Below are 16,514 nucleotides of genomic sequence, written 5' to 3'. Positions count from 1 at the left end.
ACTCAGGTTTGGAAATCTTAGTTAAAAATAGCTCAGTAAGCATTTCTTGTGTGTGTGGTGCTCAGTTTGGCACTGAACCTGTCAGAGCTCGGAGGTTTCCTGGAGGGCAGAGCTGTTTAGGATGAACACCAAGTCAGGCAGGAGAACCTCAGGAAGGGGGTTAGCCTAAAATCCTGTGTGCTTAATGTGGGTGTGATATAATGATTTATAATCTCTTGAGGTTCCTGCAGCCTAGCAGTGTGTTGGGATGGATAGAACATCAATCTGGAGGTTCCTCTTTTTTTGCTGCTTTAGTTCATTCTTGAAACTCTTGTTTCTTCCCTTCCCCGTTCTCCCGCTAATTTTGTTGTAGGACCTCATCTTCCTGCTTTAGAAATCCTTCAGTTTCTGATTACATTATAATATAAATACAATGTCAATATAAAGACATTTCACTGGCTTCCAGTTTAAACTGGCCTGCCTTTTCTCTGAGGTTTATTTACTGAGATATACTGAATTTTCTCCTTTGTCCTTAACTTTTGTATAATAAAAATCCAAGCTGTTAATTTCCTTTCATCCATCCTAGTGATTGTCATAAAGGTTGTTCTCTCCATCAGAGATTCATTTGGAATCCCTTTCTCAAATACAGCTGAACAGCCTGATGTATTATCCAGGAGAAATTACTTGTACCTCTCATAATAATGTTAACATCTCGTTTTCTTTACTGAAAATTACTCAATTGATGTGTTTAGAATCAGGTTCACCTTTTTCCAAGCCATATTGCATTACTCCCCCATATTAAGGTTGGAATTGATGAATACATTCCTATTTTTTCCCCCTGCTGTTATCTCTGGTGAATAAGCCCATTGTTTATGGGGAAAAAAATTGTCTCTAAATGCATGACTGTATTACTTCCTGTCAATTTTAATATTTTCCTTTTTTACTGCACTGTTCTGTGACATCTCCCTCTTTCAACATAATAACTGTGTCCCTGTGTTGATGATACCACATAACTTGGTGTATCATCAAATTGCATTAGTATAAATTCACTTGTTTTTGTTAAATTACTTTGCTCATTAATGATCTTACAATCTCTCACCAGATTTTTATCAAACACTGATAAAAATCTTTTTTATTCAAACACTGAATTTTTACTTATTTTTAAACTTTATCCCTAAAGTTTATCCACCAGAGAATTCCCATTGCTAACTGTCATCTCCACCAGAACCAGCAGGGTTTTTAGTCTCTTGCTTTATCAAGGTGGCACATCTTTGTTAGCACTGGTGAGCAGCAGTTCTTCCCAGGGGTGAGGCTCAGAAATTAGATGTTAATTGTGGCACATGACAAGGCAGCAGTGCCAGTAACATGGCTTGATGGACTCAGGGAAGGTTTTAGAAGGAATTCCAGATGCATGTGCTGAGAGTTTGGGGCAGTAACACCCTCCCCTGAAAAGGGAATCAGCTGATCCTCAGGGAATGCACTTCTCATACAAAACTGATTTCTATTTCCTTTCATTCAGGAGCCAGCACTGCATCTGTAGACTGACTGAGGAAATTGGGTGAATACTGCTTTGGCAATCGTACTTTGCTGAATCCTTCACTCTCAGCTGATACCTCCTGTAGGACATCAAACTGGAAATTCATTATTTGTCCTAAAGTGGCAGAATTCAGGAATCAGAGCTGCTTCTTTGCTTGAAAAATGCAATGAATTTGTTGCTGCTGACTTAGACCTCTCTTGTGTCTTTGATGCTGCATCATTAAACCAGGTCTAAGTGCTGTAACTGTATTCAATGTGAAAATGATGACTCTCTTAGACTCTGAGTATTGAAGTAATGAGAAGCAGTTGGATTATAACAATTAACATAGCATCAAGAAGTGGTGCTTCTTTTTGTTCCTGCAGCTGCCTCAGTCTGGAGCTCGTGCTGTCCTCAGTCAGATCAAGAGGCCATGAGCTGAACCTGCTGCTTTTGTTTCCTGCTCCTCCTATCTTACACAGGTGGTGAGAGACTTCATATTGGGAATCTGAGCTTATTCCATGGCATTTGTTACAAAAAATGAGTGGATGAAACTGTAAATCTGATTACATTTATTAAATAGAGCCAGTGCAGTTTAGATGTGAATAGGATATTAAGAGTCTGAAAGAAAATTACAAATACTGTAATCTATCCTTTTAGAAGTTCACTTTAAATGAACTAAAGTGGGAACACAGACAAGCTGTATAACATTTTGACATATCAAACCTATCCTTCCTCTACAACTATTGAGACATTGGTGAGAAATATGTAATAAGGCTGAGCTTTTAGCACATTTTCATGTGCTAAATGATTCCTGGCTGGCTTAGCCATTCCCTTGTTGCCCAGTTTTGTGTGCTCCCCACCTGGAGCTGCTGGAGGAGAAGGCAATGCACTAAGAATGCACGGAGGGGATGAGGAAAGTTAATTTTCAAATACTGCTGATGAGTTTCTTGGCTGTCAGCTGCTTCCATTAGGCAGAAACCTAGTGAGTTCCAATTTGTACCTCCAAAAAATGCTGAAAAGTATCTGCTGATGCATTATTAAATCTGTAGGGCCAAATTTTCTGCCAGTGTAAAAATTCCACTGATGACATTTAGAGCATCCAAAGATTTGGCCCATTATTAGAGAGTTCATTAGGATTAATTCCTTGTATTGGCACTATAATTTATATGGGAGACTGAGACACCCAATTATTTTGAGAAAATGCTGGTAGATACCTATTCAATCACAGAGTTATTTTAAAATCACTGAAAACTAGTGATTGCTGTATGAGAGAAGCACTGGGTGAAAGGACAGAGGAGTGAGTGGTAAAATACAGTCAGGAACATGAAGTAAATTTTACTCACCAGTGCTTTCAGTGCCTGCTGGTGTTCTCAGGCCATAAACACCAGTGGGAATGTAAAGTCCTAGTGGGCCACTGCCCTGATCCTGACAGCTTCCTAAACACCTGAAACAGGGCAGTGCTGAAAGCTGAGGCACGCTGGATCAAATGGATGAATTTCAAATTGATGCTGATTCTCCTTACAGCGTAGCAGGTAAAGTGTTTTACCTACTATTTTCTTGAAGCAGCAAAGGTTTTCTGTCTTTTGAGCTTCCAGCATTTCTGCCTCACATTGTTTTTTGGCATTCAGGAGGGTTACACTGCACTTGTTTTGCTGTGGTCAAGGAAAGAATCATTCTAAATGATTTTTGGAAGGAAAAAAAGTCATTACAGAAGCTGTATTTTATTTTATCACCACTTAATCTTAGTGTTTGCTGCAAGGACTTGCTTGGCCCTAGTCATAGGTTATTTACTGGAGAGATGGGTTATGGAATTATCTGGTAAAGAGAGACAGCAGCACCTTTTTATCTGTCTCTTGCTGCATCCATAAATCTAACACCTTTTAAACCTGTGATGGTCAGCAAGGCACTGATTGCCTTAACTGCAAGCAGACTGGGCTGAGACCAGTGGAATCTTCCCTGAAACATCCTCAATTTCAGGTGCTCTTTGAGAAAATCAGTGTTAGATGGTACTTCCTGGGCTAAATGAACAGAGAGGTTTAATGGGAGTTAATGCCCCTGACCTGCACATCCTCCTGCTGGCCCTGCTATTTACTGCCCCTGAAAGGTGCTAACAAAAGCCTGGCAGCTCTACTGGGGCTGAAATAGTTCCCTGTCATTTTCTTCCATTTTAACTTTTTAACTTCCATTTAACATTTTAACTTCCATTTTAACATTTTCCCTAGGTTGGCAGCAGGCTTAAGAAACATCATGAACAGTAAGAACTGATCCAGGAATGGTGAAATGTTTGAGATACACTGGAGAAGCACTCTTGGAAGGCACATACCACAACATCAGAGGTTGGGTGGGACTCCTGAGGGTTCCTGAGCTTTGTGGGGATGTATGAACGAGACCTGCCTGCCTTCTTCATTAGCACCAGTGCTGGAGTTTCATAAAGAACATGGTTTATATCCACATTTGCTCTGCACCAAAGCTGTGCTTCTACTGGAGGTGGGTTTCCAGTACAGAGTCTTTTAAACTCTCACTTCAGAGGTGGCATTATTGCCAATAAGCTGGTTTTGTGTTTAATGACTGATATGCTGTACCTACATAACCCTGGAGAAAATCTCAGCTAACCAAAGAAAGCAGTACAGGTGACTATTTTTAGGTGATTATCCTCAACAGTGAACGATTTACTTGAGTTGGCACATTTCCTTTTTAGCACCATTGCCTGGGTTTCCAAAGGCTCAGTAAAGCTGAGCTGTTTGAAGTTTTGTCCAGTGCTGAGGGTGAGCTGCAGGGAGCCTGGCTCCTGTCACCTGCCAATGGCTTGGCCACATCTGGGACTCCCCTTTCTGGAGCTCAGCTCGCTCATCTCTGGGTTACAGATGTTAGCACTGAACTTTGGGCAGTGCTGTTTGATTTAGTGATGAGCTGGGGCTCGTTAGCAGTGTTTAATTATTCATGCCCACCCACACCTTTCTAAAACCAGAACTTAGCAGTGACAGGGGATTTTGGGCTGATGCATTCTCACACACCGAGACCCCAAAGCTGCTGCGTACAGCACGAGGGGAAAGGCCAGGAACAGAGCAGGAAGGAGGCACAGCAGAAGTGCAGGAGGAAGAGCAGGAGGCACAGGAGGTGCTGCTCCAGTACCACAAAGGGCCAGCTGGAGGGAGAAGAGATGGAGAACCAGCGCTAGAGCAGGTATGTGTGAGGTGAGATGCGGGAGAGGTGCTGAGGTGCGTGCCCGGAGCACTGGGGCTCTGCACAGAGAGCAGGGCAGGGTGCCTGCACCTCCAGCACCAGCTCTGCTGCTCATACAAACACAAATTCTCTGCTGTGGCTGAACAAGCTGCGTGGGAAGGAGTGCCTGACACCTCCAGGGTGCTTTGAGGGCTCCACTGCCTACACTGCTGAATATGAAAGGTGAACGGGTACCTTGCCATTCCTCCGGCAACATTTTGCTTTATTTTGTTCCTGATAGAAATAAAACTTCTGCTTGTCTGTGACAGCTTAAGAATTAAGTGGTTCCTCACCTTTTCTACAGTCTTTTTGTGCTGTGTTGCTGGTTGGTTTAAAATATATTTGATTTTTCTCGCCTGTGGAAACAAGCACAACTGAAGAAAAAAGCTTGCTAGGAATAAATTGGCACCTCTTTCTATGCAGTGCTAAATAAGATTAATAGAAAGGTTTCCTTAACCTTGTGCTCTTGAGAAGTGCTTTGAGCCCTTAACTTCTACTGGCACGATTCCATGTGTCTCTGCTTTCTTACATTACTTTTCTCGTGTCACTCCTAAAATTGTCAAGTCAAAATCAACATTAAATTTGAAGAATTGCATCTCCTGAAGACAGAGCTTCACATGTCTTTTGTGCACAGTGAAAATACTTGTGGAAATTGCTTTCTCTGGCCTTAAACCATTTTTCATTTTTAGAGATCATGTGAAAGAACTTAATCCAAATGAGATTTTCAGCTTCAGTTTTTCCAGAGTATTCTTCCCAACATCAATCATGATGTGTAAAGCGGCCTAGCACACTTCTTAATGAGCCATGCGTGACAGGACTCGTTTTTCTTTGGGAACAGGAAATGCAAAGTGACGTTAAGAATCAAGTTATAAAATTCATAGTAGGGATTGAGTTACTTATGATTCCATTACTCCAGTGCTGGGAGAACACCAGACATCTTGTTATTCTAAATGCAGCAGAAAAAAGGAATTTTCAGGGATGCCTTTTGCTTTGATTCTTATATGAAGCTCTGGGAATTTTTCAGAAATGGTCGAAAGCCATGAACAGTACTGTCCAAAATCAGAGTATAAGGCTTGGAAAACAGAGATGAGGAATTTTAAAGCAATTAAATGTACTTAAAAGTTATTTTTATTTTTTCACCTCAGTTTTGGAGCCTTCAGTGTTTGCTCATTTCAATTTTTCACTCTTTTCCTCACAGCCAAGAGAGCAAGGTTTGGATTATTTTTCATGTAGTAACATAAAATTCACTTTTCTCACCACTGCGCGCTGGGAAAACACGCACACACCAAAATCTCAGGAGATGGGAGGCTCACAGCTATTTTTACAAAGGTAACAGATATTGCTGAAAAATTTATAATACTCCTGCTTAGGGGAAGGGCAGTTTGGATTCTCCTTAGTTTGGGAAATACATTGTGCTGGGTTTGGGCATCACTGTCAGGATATAAACATGCTGGAGAATAAAAGGCCTAGGTGGTGATACATATGAGGAAGGGTGGAAAGAGCTGGACTCGCTGAGTAAGATGAAAAGTGAAGAAAACAGTTTTTCAGTCCATAAAATACTGTTGAACTTGCTCAGTGCCTTCATGATGTATCCTAGAAATTTAAATTTAACCCCTCAAGTCAAATGGCCAGACTTCAAGTCTAAACCCAAAATCTGAGACACTTTGCAACCTTATGAGGTAAGAAAAAACATTCTGGCTTTTGTTGTTCCTTTTTTACTGTTCTGCTCCTGAGATTCTGAGCTTGTGAATGAGAAATATTTTTAACTTAAGTTCCTTGGTCTTTGGGCAAACCCTTGATTGTCTCGTGGTGGATTCCAGAATAACAAATGAGAGTTTGGGCACACAGGGTGGGTGTCAGGATGGCTCAAGGATGCTGATGCAGTTTCCTAAACTTCAATGAACCTGCTGGCACTGCTCCATAGAATGTCACTCAATATTATTTCACTTGCACAGGATCAAACCCAAAGGGCTCAAGCATTATACTGAAACTGTGACAGAATTAACAGAGGGGAGCTGCTTCCTGCAAAGACTAGCAGATCCAGACCATCAAAAGATGGAGCTATGAAAGAAATTTCAGCAGAGTTTCATCTACCAGGATATCTCAGGCGTTGCTTTAATTGTTTCTTAGAGTTTAAATCACTGATCTTCATCCCCCATCCAGCAGCAGAGCTCCCTTAGCATCAAGGAAACAGTCCTAATTCAGACTTGCTGAGAATATTTGAACTTGCTGTGAATTGTAGGAGAGAGTCAGAGATAGTTCTTATTCTAAAGTCTCTTTGTATCTTTTCTGTGGGCAGTTCCCTACCTGATGGTGGTATGGTAGCTTCAGTGTTTCTTGACTGGTTTTTCCACCAGGGAGTGAAGAGGTAATGATGTCCATGGGGAAAAAGGAATGGAGAGCTGCGGCAGCTCAGTGGAACAGGTCTGGATTTGGGTCTGGCTCTGCTGCTGCTGCTGCAGGTGGTGTAATGCACCAGCACAGCTGCTCTCTGGTGTGATCTCAAGTACTTGTTTTGGGATGGGGATCCCGAAGCACAGCCAGCAGCTCCTCCAGCGCTGGGAGGTTTGCCCCAGGTGCTTTATGTACAGACCATCTTCAGGAACAATTCCTCCCTCACAAACATCTCCGGAATCAGTTCCTGACAATATACACTCGAGCCAGTACAGCCCCACTGAGGGAAGAACTGCAATACATTCAAGTGACTCATGCACAGTAATTTAGAGGGTGGCTGCCTACAATTTCCAGGTGCCATCAATCTCCTTGGTAAGATAATTTCCTGCCTTCATATCTACGGAGGAGGAAAGGATACACCATGAATTTCTGATGATGGGAATGATACTTAGCCTTTAGATAGTGTTTTTAGCCTTCAAGCAGTTTACAGCTGAGCCTTAATGTTCATCATACCCTTCAAAGTCGTTAAATGTTAATATTCCCTTTTTATAGAGGGGGAAGTTGAAGGGAAGGAGTTAGCTAACTTTCTCAGAACTTTGGGAAGAGTCATGGGAGTACATTTCAAGCCTTGTGTCTAGGTTATGTATCCCTTCTTTCTCTCCAAGGAAAAATCCCTTCTGTATTGGTGCCAGAGTTTCCTGGGTAAGGCCTTCAGCAGCCCTGGGCAGGACACAGTGTCTGCCACAGGGGTGCTGACTTACAGTGACTGCTCTGCCACATCATTGAGACATTTGGAAGCCAGGAATGTGAAAACTTCTGAAAAAGGTTCCTAAATGCTGCTTGATTCAATAAACATGAGCTACTGAAATGGTTCTAAGAGATGTCAAGTGGTTCTCTGAGAGACACCAAGACTTCAAAAAGCTTCCAGCCACCAGCAACGTGAGCACGTGGGTGGAATCCTACTTGATTCACTCCTGTTGGTTTTTAGCATTAACTTCAGTGAACTTCAGTGAAAATCTTGGAGGTAGCACTTGTACCCTTCTTATTTCAAGATACATATTTATTTTATTTCTGTCTTCTGTAGCTTCTGACTTTCATATATCCTGAAACAGAAATACAGCTGAAGGCTGCAAATGCAGGAGGTTTCTTTTGAAGCAGTGGGGAGTCTGCCAGGGAGGCAGAAGTGGAAAGCATTGATATTTGTTTAGAGAACCCTGGTGTCTATCAGAAATATGTTTTATTCATAGAAGACAACTCATAAAAGGTCAGAAAAATAGAAGAAAGCTCATTTACTCCATTCAGTTAAACAGAAAATTGGCACTGTGGAATAGAAGTGCTGTCCAATTGAACGACCCTTTTTTAATGTGTTGATTTAAAAGTTATATTTTAGCATATTTTCTTTTAAAAAATATTTTCATTGACACCTTTGTTCAACACACAAAAAGAATTATAAGCATGTTTTAAAAATTGAGAAATATTGAATTATATTTTAATTTTTTCCAATTTGAGCCTACTTCTAGTCAGCTAGAAGAGCGAAATTATTTTTGCAGCTCAGCTTTTGGATCAATTTAGTTTAATTTAATTTCTAAGTGCTTTAAAGGTTTCATTTAATTTCTAAGTGCTTTAAAGGCAAGCACTGTAAAAATTCAAAGTTTTTAAGTTTCATGTTCACTTGCCTATCCTGTAGAAGTTAACAGTTTTAAATGACACAAACTGTGCCACCTTTTATCTTTCCAAAATAAAAATCAGCTAAATGCTAGAGGTCAAACCGGGCCAGAACAGGGTTAAAAGTGACAGGAAAGGGGGAAAATGGGCACAGAAGTATCTCTGCTGAAGTGTGTGTGGTGAAAGCATTCCCAGATTTGGTGTTTCTGGGAATATTCATACAGCCACTCTCCCATATTCTGTTCACAGAATTTGTAAGATTTTTTTTTTAAGAAGAGCTTTTCCTTCTGCTGAATTAGGCCACAACAGGCGAGTTGGCTAAAAAGCAGTGAGAAAGGAGACAGATGGACATTTGCACACAGCCACACTTGGAATAACAAGATTTTCAGTGGAAGTTAGGCTTAGGAGATGGGCTCCTAAGGGTAGCAGTAGCCTTCAGAGCCCAAACACAGCTCTGCCCCTCTAAACCATCTCCCCTTCCCCCTCCTCCTTGGAAGCATTACAGGAGATGTGATAAGTAAATATGAGCTTAATATAGCTGTTTACTAAAGCTCTTGGGGAAAGTCTAGCAAAATATGCTTTCATAAATAAACCAGAGCTAATTAAGAACCACTTGAAAAGCTAGCACAGGGGAAGGATGGGAGAAAATTACCATGGAACGTGTGTGTGGTTAGCAGAAGCGTAATTCCAGCTGGGACGAGACAGAAACCTGACTGGGAGCTGGATTTATCCATTCTTTCTTGTCTTGGGTAGACTGCTATTAAACAAATCATGCCATTAAATTTGATTGAACTACTTGACAATGATAATGGCAACAGAACAAGGCCTTTCCTGAGTAACCTGCAGCTAAAAATCTGATAAATGTCTGATGAAGCTAGACACAGGGCTACTGTGTAATTACAAGGAAGATCAATCTCAATGCATGTGTTTATTTTTCAAGCCCAAAGCAGTGAATTGTTTGTGAAATAGAAGGGATTGGTTCCCTGTAATGAAGTGGGAAATGCTGCACTTTTCCTGACCTGGGATTCCTGTGGCACAGTTAAAAGGAAAGCAAACCTGTCTGCAGAGGTTTGCTGTGCGGATTTCAGTGCTTGAAGGTACAAGGGTATGGCAAATACAGGGGAAGGGTTCCCAGGACTGTGTCCTGTGATGTTCTCTGGCTGTGCACATGGAGCACATCTGACTGCCAGTGCTTGCTCTTCTGCCTTGTCAAATCTGCACCATCATTCTTTGGTTTGAATCTGCCCACAGATCGGTTTAATGTGGCCTCAGTGCTGCAGTACACATCATCATAGCTGTCATATCTGTCTCATCTCTTGGGAGAATACCTGGGAACATCTGGAATCAAAAGTGAAGAGCTGCAGATACTTTGTGTCTCACAGGAAACCTTTGTGCCTGTGTGCTGTGGAAACAGCTCGTTTGTTCTTGTCCTTATTCCCTGGCACACAGCACTGACACGATCCCTCCTGATGAGGGTCAGTGCATTGCTCTTCCCAGCCTGATCCTAGCAGGATTCTGAGCACAGGGAGACCCCAAAGCCTGCAGTGTATTCCTTAGGAGGACTGTCCAGCACTGAGACATTCCAAAGCTGCAGCTGCTGCTCAGGTCTAGGGTTTTGATCCAAGAGCTGCTCTGCTCTGCACTGAGGTTTGCTGCTGCTTCAATCTGCAGTGTTCTGTTCAGGCACAGCCCTGCCGGTGCTCTGCGTGGGAAACCTGCACAGACACAATTCCCTTCTGGGGGACCTGAGCTTCCCTGCCAGCTTCTCCTGGCAGCAGCTAAGCTGGGGTTAGCCAGGCCTACCCTTTTCTCCTGGTTTAGGTTCTGCAGGACTGATAAAGGTCAGTTCTCTACTCCTCTCTTTTCTCTATTACATGGAGATTGGTTGTAGCAAGACCTATGGCTGTTGGCTTGTGAGGTGAGAATTTAGGTAAGAACCAAGAAGCAGAACTATTCATTCATTGTAAATAAGACATTTATAGCAGTTTTAGTGCCTCGTGGTATGGGCAAGTGGAGAACTGGAGTTTTGTCTTGATATGGCAAAACCCCCAAATCATTTGTCCTATTGTCCAGGCAAGGAACAGCTCTTGGACATTGCAGGCTCTACAACCATGTACCACAAGGTCTGTTCTTCTCAGAGCGAATTTCTTACACCTTTGGGCTGTGGAAGAGGAACATGGAATGCTGCTGGAATGACCTAAGAAGTGCCAAAGTCGTGTGGATGAGATGGGCTGTCCTGCCCATGTGCTGCAGGGCCTTGTTTGAGTCAAATACTGTCTGCTCACATTTCCTTTGCTCAGGCAGACTTGTGTAAGTCTCCTGTTCTGGAAATCCATCTGTATTTGCTTTCACAGTTTGGATATTTCCAATAGTATTTCATATTCATGTTCTGCAGCTTTGGAATTCCAAAGTGCTGTTGAGCTCCATGATTTCACCAGGACTGCCGAGGCATTTCCAACCAGCTGCAGGCAGAAACACTGCATGGCACAAGGGAGGAAAACTGAACTCAGATAATCTGTTGCCTTTACACAATCTGCTTGCTGAATTAATTTCACTGACTGGAAACAGGTGGAAGGAAGGTGAGAACATCAGAAAGCTTTTGTTAAATGGAATCCTTAACTCCATTTTCATTGTGAGGATCAGGTTTTGGGTGTGCCCATTGTGTCTGGAGCCTGTGCTGTGCACTGGGGACATGAGAGGCAAGTCTGATTCCATTTGCTTTTGGGATTTGAGGGGTGGGCATGTTAAAAAATGTGATAAATGGACATGATTTGTGCTAACTGAATTGGAACTATTTGGAAAGTTATTATTATTAGCAGCAATCAAAGGAATCAGTGTTACAAGGCAGATGTACCCTTTACAGATGTTACATGTTAAAACGAAAGTACAGGATGTAGTTTTGAGATCAGTGATGTCCCAAGATGAAATCGACATTGAGATGGACGAAGTTGGAACGACTTTAAGCATAGGGCCTGAAAATTCATTAAATGTAAGACTGATTAGTGGACTTACATAACACAACACTTAGTACACACATGCAAACCTGTGAGGTTATCCAGAGGACAACGAGGATGAGTGTGAGCCTTCATCCAAAGACCCCCAAAAGAGAACTGGAGACCCCCTAACAACAAGTGAGGCCATGAGGAACAGTGACATAAAGTCAAAAAAATCGGCAATAGGGGGGGACTTATGGGAAACATTAATGAATGTGTATAAGCACAGAATATATAAATTTAGCTTGAATTGTTTTGTTTTATTTTGTATGTGAGGCAGGGTGAGAAGCCCTCTCCATACCCCAGTCAGTTTTTCTTATGCTATAATCATACTTAATTACTGGCAAATTACATACATAAATTGTATTTTTTACTAAATTGTATGGTTTTACTAAATTGTGTTATTTTATACCAAATTACTATTCAATTCACTAAACTGTATTCATTTTTAGTTAAACTGCTGTTAATTCAATAAACCTAGCTGTCTAATTTCAATTTCATTCATAACAAAGGCAAGGTTATTGTAAGATTTAGTCCCTTCATGGGACTTCATAGGTTGTTTTGTACCTCAGAACTCCCTGATGAGTTAAGCAGTTTTTTGATTTGTTTTTTTTCCCCTTTAACACATGAGCTATCAAACTGAACTCCACATTTAGTGCCATACACCTCACTTGTGCTCAGTGTTACCCTTTTGTACCTCCAGAAGCTAAATACCTTCCAGCTGTATTTTCTATCTGTATCTATCATTTATTTACACTTGATAAAGGGTCACAGTCACCTCTGACCACCTCTGCATGATGCCACAGGCACTCCTGAGCTGCCTTGAAATGCACCACTGCCATTTCTGGAGAGAAAGGTGTGCCCTGAAAAGCTGAACTCATTCCCAGTTTCAGGGACATGTAAGGAATCAGGGATCTGTGTTATCCCTTTGTGTTTGATAAGATTATCCCATGTTTCTTCACCCTGCAGTGAGCACAGACTTGATTTATCCTGCAAGGTGCTCGAGCCTGGCCTGCTGTAATTAGCCTTAGGTAGGTTTGAAATGAGCCCCATGACATCATAGCTGGCTACTTCTGCTTTTCCTGTATTTCTGAGGCATCTTTATTGCTCATTGTGCTGAATCTGTGATTTGTAGTTTCTATATTTAGCGGTTTCAGAATCTCTCTTTACTGGAATAAATGTTGATTTCACTGCTTGATCCAGGGGAGAGAAACTTCTAGGACATATTGTCATTCCTTGGTGCTGGAAGCTCACTGTTCACCTCATCTGCTGATCTGTTGGTGCAGCAAAACTCTTTGTGTCAGATGTAGATCTGTGCTGGGGTTTTTTTTAAGCCTGGTTTTCTACTTACTCCATCAAATTTGTAATCCATTGAATTGCTTTCACCTAAGACCACTTCATATTTTTGATAGCCTAATGTAGGAAGTAATAAAGTTGCCTAGAAGCTGGGATAAATTGTGGAGTTTATTTGTAAGAAGCTTATGTATCCTTTGCCAACATCTGGCTCAACTGGAGCAGGGTGAGAGCTGCCCTGAGGTGCAGGATGTGCTGCAAACACCAACCTGTCCCCCCTGGGAAAGGGAACCTCAAGAGAAATCTGCAGCTGGAGGTTGAAGAAGCTCTTTTGGTCACCCAGCCTAATCTTGATTGCAAATAACTGGATTTTTTCTCTCGTTTCCCTCCCCACCCCCTCATTTGTTATTGATAAGATTTTTGTCAAGTGGAGGATTGTTGTGTGGTTTCTGTTAATCTTTTCTGAGTGCAACTGGTTCAACATATCGTAGGTAATTTAAAAAAATATATATTCTGATTTTCTTTTCTCTAGATTATTTTACCTTTTTCTTTCTTTTCTGTGAAATGCAAAATGAGGGCAGTGTATCAGCTCACAACAGCTGAGTGAAATAATTCTGCTGGACCTCCTGTGCTTTATATAAAATACCCTGGAGCCAATATTAATTGGCTTATCCAATTGGAAGGTAACTCTGCTCTCTGTTCTTTTCTCCCCCAATTCAATTTTTAATATAATCATTCCCATCTGCATTTTTTTCAGGTTTTCTTGATTATTTTTTTTTTCTCCTAAATGTAAGTGTGTCAGGCTAATTGGAATGGTGGGGAAGAATTTTAAGGATGCTCCCATCCATCCACAATTCTACTGAAATGTAATTAAGTAACAAAGATTACGATGTCTCATGCATGAAAATTTTGATGACCCATATTCGTAATAGCCATACACTGTGGATTAGGTAGCTTTGATATCTCTTAACCCTCATTCTGACCTGTTCTCAGATATTTTTTTAAGTTCCTCAGGGTGAATTATTGGTGGGGACCATGGAATTGCAGAGATATTAGTTATGGGAATTGGTTTCCCAGCTGTTTTCTCTGGTTAATCAGAATTATTCCCCCTTGCCTGCTGCTTTCCCCAATGTGCTACAGACACAGGGAGAGGGGAGCAGACACAGCTCAGGCACCTCACAACTCCCTGGGCAAGGCTTTTATTAACTCATGGAGGGTATTTCAGAGTTTCAGCTTCTCAATTAAATAGCACAAGACAATTTCTTCGGGCTTACAGCTTGAGCTGTATCCTGTGCTAGATTTTATCCAGCATTCCCACTGAAGTCAGCTGTATTTGTTGTTACAAGCTCAGGGATTTTTTTCTGGATGACAAGTTTTTCTGGTTGATGGCTAATCAGCATATCATCAATAAACACCTCTTTATGCTGCCTTGCACTGCTTAAAATTAGTAACATTTTAAAATTCAGAAGTCTTATTTCTTTTTGTATGAAAAAAGCCACAAGAGAGAGGCGAGCAAGGCCTGCTTGCATGATGAACCCAAAGCACTTTTCAGACGTGTTGATTTTGCTCAGGTTCCTTTTTCTTGCCTTTCTCTTGTGCTGGTGTGAGAGCTTTGGGCTGCACTGAGCCTGTGCCTGCCCTCCATAGAATAAATGCTGCTGCTCTGCTCTCTGCACGGGGAGATGACACCATGGGCTCATTTGTGTCCTAACTGGGTCAATCTGACTTTTGCAGAGTGTGTCCATGCCTGCTCCTGTGTTTATCCATCCCCAGCAGCAGCAGCAGCACAGCAATTCCAGCCTCCCCAGGGGACATTGCCACTGCTCCAGGCTCCCTGGGGAACGAGCTGTTTATCAGCACTCCTGGCCTTCTCATCCAGCCTCCTCAGAAGCTCTGCCTCTCTGTGAGGCTGAAGATTTGTAAGAATCCTACCTAAGCTGCTTTTTGGCTGAGGTTAATGGAATTAACTGGAGCGCTTTATTTTTGTAAATCAGACCTCTGTACATCCTCGTTTGCAAAACTGTTTCCCTGCTTTCCTCTTCATTTCCCACTGAGGATGCCTTTGTCCTCAGGGAGAGGGAACAAATGAATTTTTCACTCATCTTATTCCAATTCTCTCTTTCCACTCAGCAGCATTTAAAAAGCTCTGTTTTCTATGAACGTACTGCTAGGGCATTCCATGCTGCATGTTAACCTGGGTAATGGAATGGTGCAGCAAATATGTGTTAACTGTGCTTACATTACATAAAGAAACAGAAGGAAATTATCTTTTCATTTTTCATCGAGTGTAAAAGACTCTGGGATAAATGGAGTTTCACGCTGAAAAGGCAGAGAGTTCTGATTTTAATTCATGGCTAAGTAATCGTGTTAAATGAAGATCAGTCAGCTCAGTGCAAGCTACTTTTGAGCAGAACTTGTTTGTTGAAAATCACTTCTGTCTGTACTGTCAGGCAGATATTTAAGACTTCACAAGGTGCACACACCACTAGAAAATTCTACAGTAGCGTAGAAAACTTTTCCACTTACTTCTTCCAACCATGTTTCAAGGATTCAGTGGTACCAGCCATCATTTCAGACCTATGGAGGTCAATAATTTACAGCATTAGTTTTCTTTGAGTCACTAACTTCACCTCTATTTTAATAGGAAAGGAAAAGGGGAAGGATATTTCCTGGTGGTTAAAAAATAAGGGAAAACACTACTTTTTCTTCTCTTAAGAGTAATCTGATCTCACTTTTCAGTAAAGCAGCTATGTTGGGGACTGTGTGTTGTCAATCTCACAAACTATTTTGGTAAATGATCTTCTGTAACTTTTTGATTTGTTCTCTGTGAAGCCCAAGAAGCTGGTTTAGATGAGCTTAAGACATGTGCTATAATTACATTATAATTACATAAAACTTGTATTATTCATCATCCTACAGCAAATTGTACTGGGACTCACAAAGTGAAGCATCATCTTTCAGACAAGCCTTGTTTCTAAGTGTTCTATGCCTACAGGACAGAGAATTTACACTTTCTCTTGCTATCTAATGAATTGTGAGAGTGCTGAGGAGCCCAGGCTAGGTTTGAGTGCACCTGAATAGTGTCTTAAATATTCATGGCAACAGTGATCCAAGAAAATGCTGAAATACTTTCAGTTATTTCAGTGTAATAAGGCAGCAGAATTACAGGTCAGGAAATCACTAGGTAAATTCTGGAAAACTGGATTTGGGTTCCTAAACCTTTCTCTGCAGGGATGAGCTCTCAGCATGGGGTGGCACATCCACGGGCACTCCCACTGCTCCCAGCCCCAATGTCCAGCCTGGGCACTGCCAGGGATCCAGGGGCCGTGTGCCAGTGTGCCACCCTCCAGGGAGGGATTCCTTCCCAAAAAATGGCTTTTGAGCAGCTGAGCAAGGACAAGGGCTTAGGGAATTAGCAAAAGGAAATTTTTGGAGCTATTTAGTGTCATTGA

The 16,514-nt window shown here is 41.6% G+C and overlaps 2 protein-coding genes across 10 annotated transcripts in view; one reads left to right on the top strand and one right to left on the bottom strand.

The window, feature by feature from the left end:
* Window positions 1-16,514, top strand: part of CTNNA3 (catenin alpha 3) — a 399,590-nt gene that overhangs the window by 136,367 nt on the left and 246,709 nt on the right. The window lies entirely within an intron of this gene.
* The window catches only part of LRRTM3 (leucine rich repeat transmembrane neuronal 3), a 75,089-nt gene that overhangs the window by 29,796 nt on the left and 28,779 nt on the right, over window positions 1-16,514 (bottom strand). For 3 of the 6 annotated variants that reach the window (XM_086900650.1, XM_086900652.1, XM_086900648.1), the window contains one exon: window positions 15,589-15,639. The exons of the other annotated variants lie outside the window; for them this stretch is intronic. In XM_086900650.1, coding sequence (XP_086756776.1) covers window positions 15,634-15,639 — 6 coding nt within the window. In that variant the 3' untranslated portion in view covers window positions 15,589-15,633. The remainder of the gene's footprint in view (window positions 1-15,588; window positions 15,640-16,514) is intronic. 6 annotated transcript variants of the gene reach the window in all.

This window comes from Cyanistes caeruleus, chromosome 8, assembly GCF_971803275.1.
Source record: "Cyanistes caeruleus chromosome 8, bCyaCae1.hap1.1, whole genome shotgun sequence".
NCBI classification, from domain to species: Eukaryota; Metazoa; Chordata; class Aves; order Passeriformes; family Paridae; genus Cyanistes; species Cyanistes caeruleus.
Note: the sequence above shows the minus strand (reverse complement) of the source record. Positions and strands in the feature narration are given on the sequence as shown.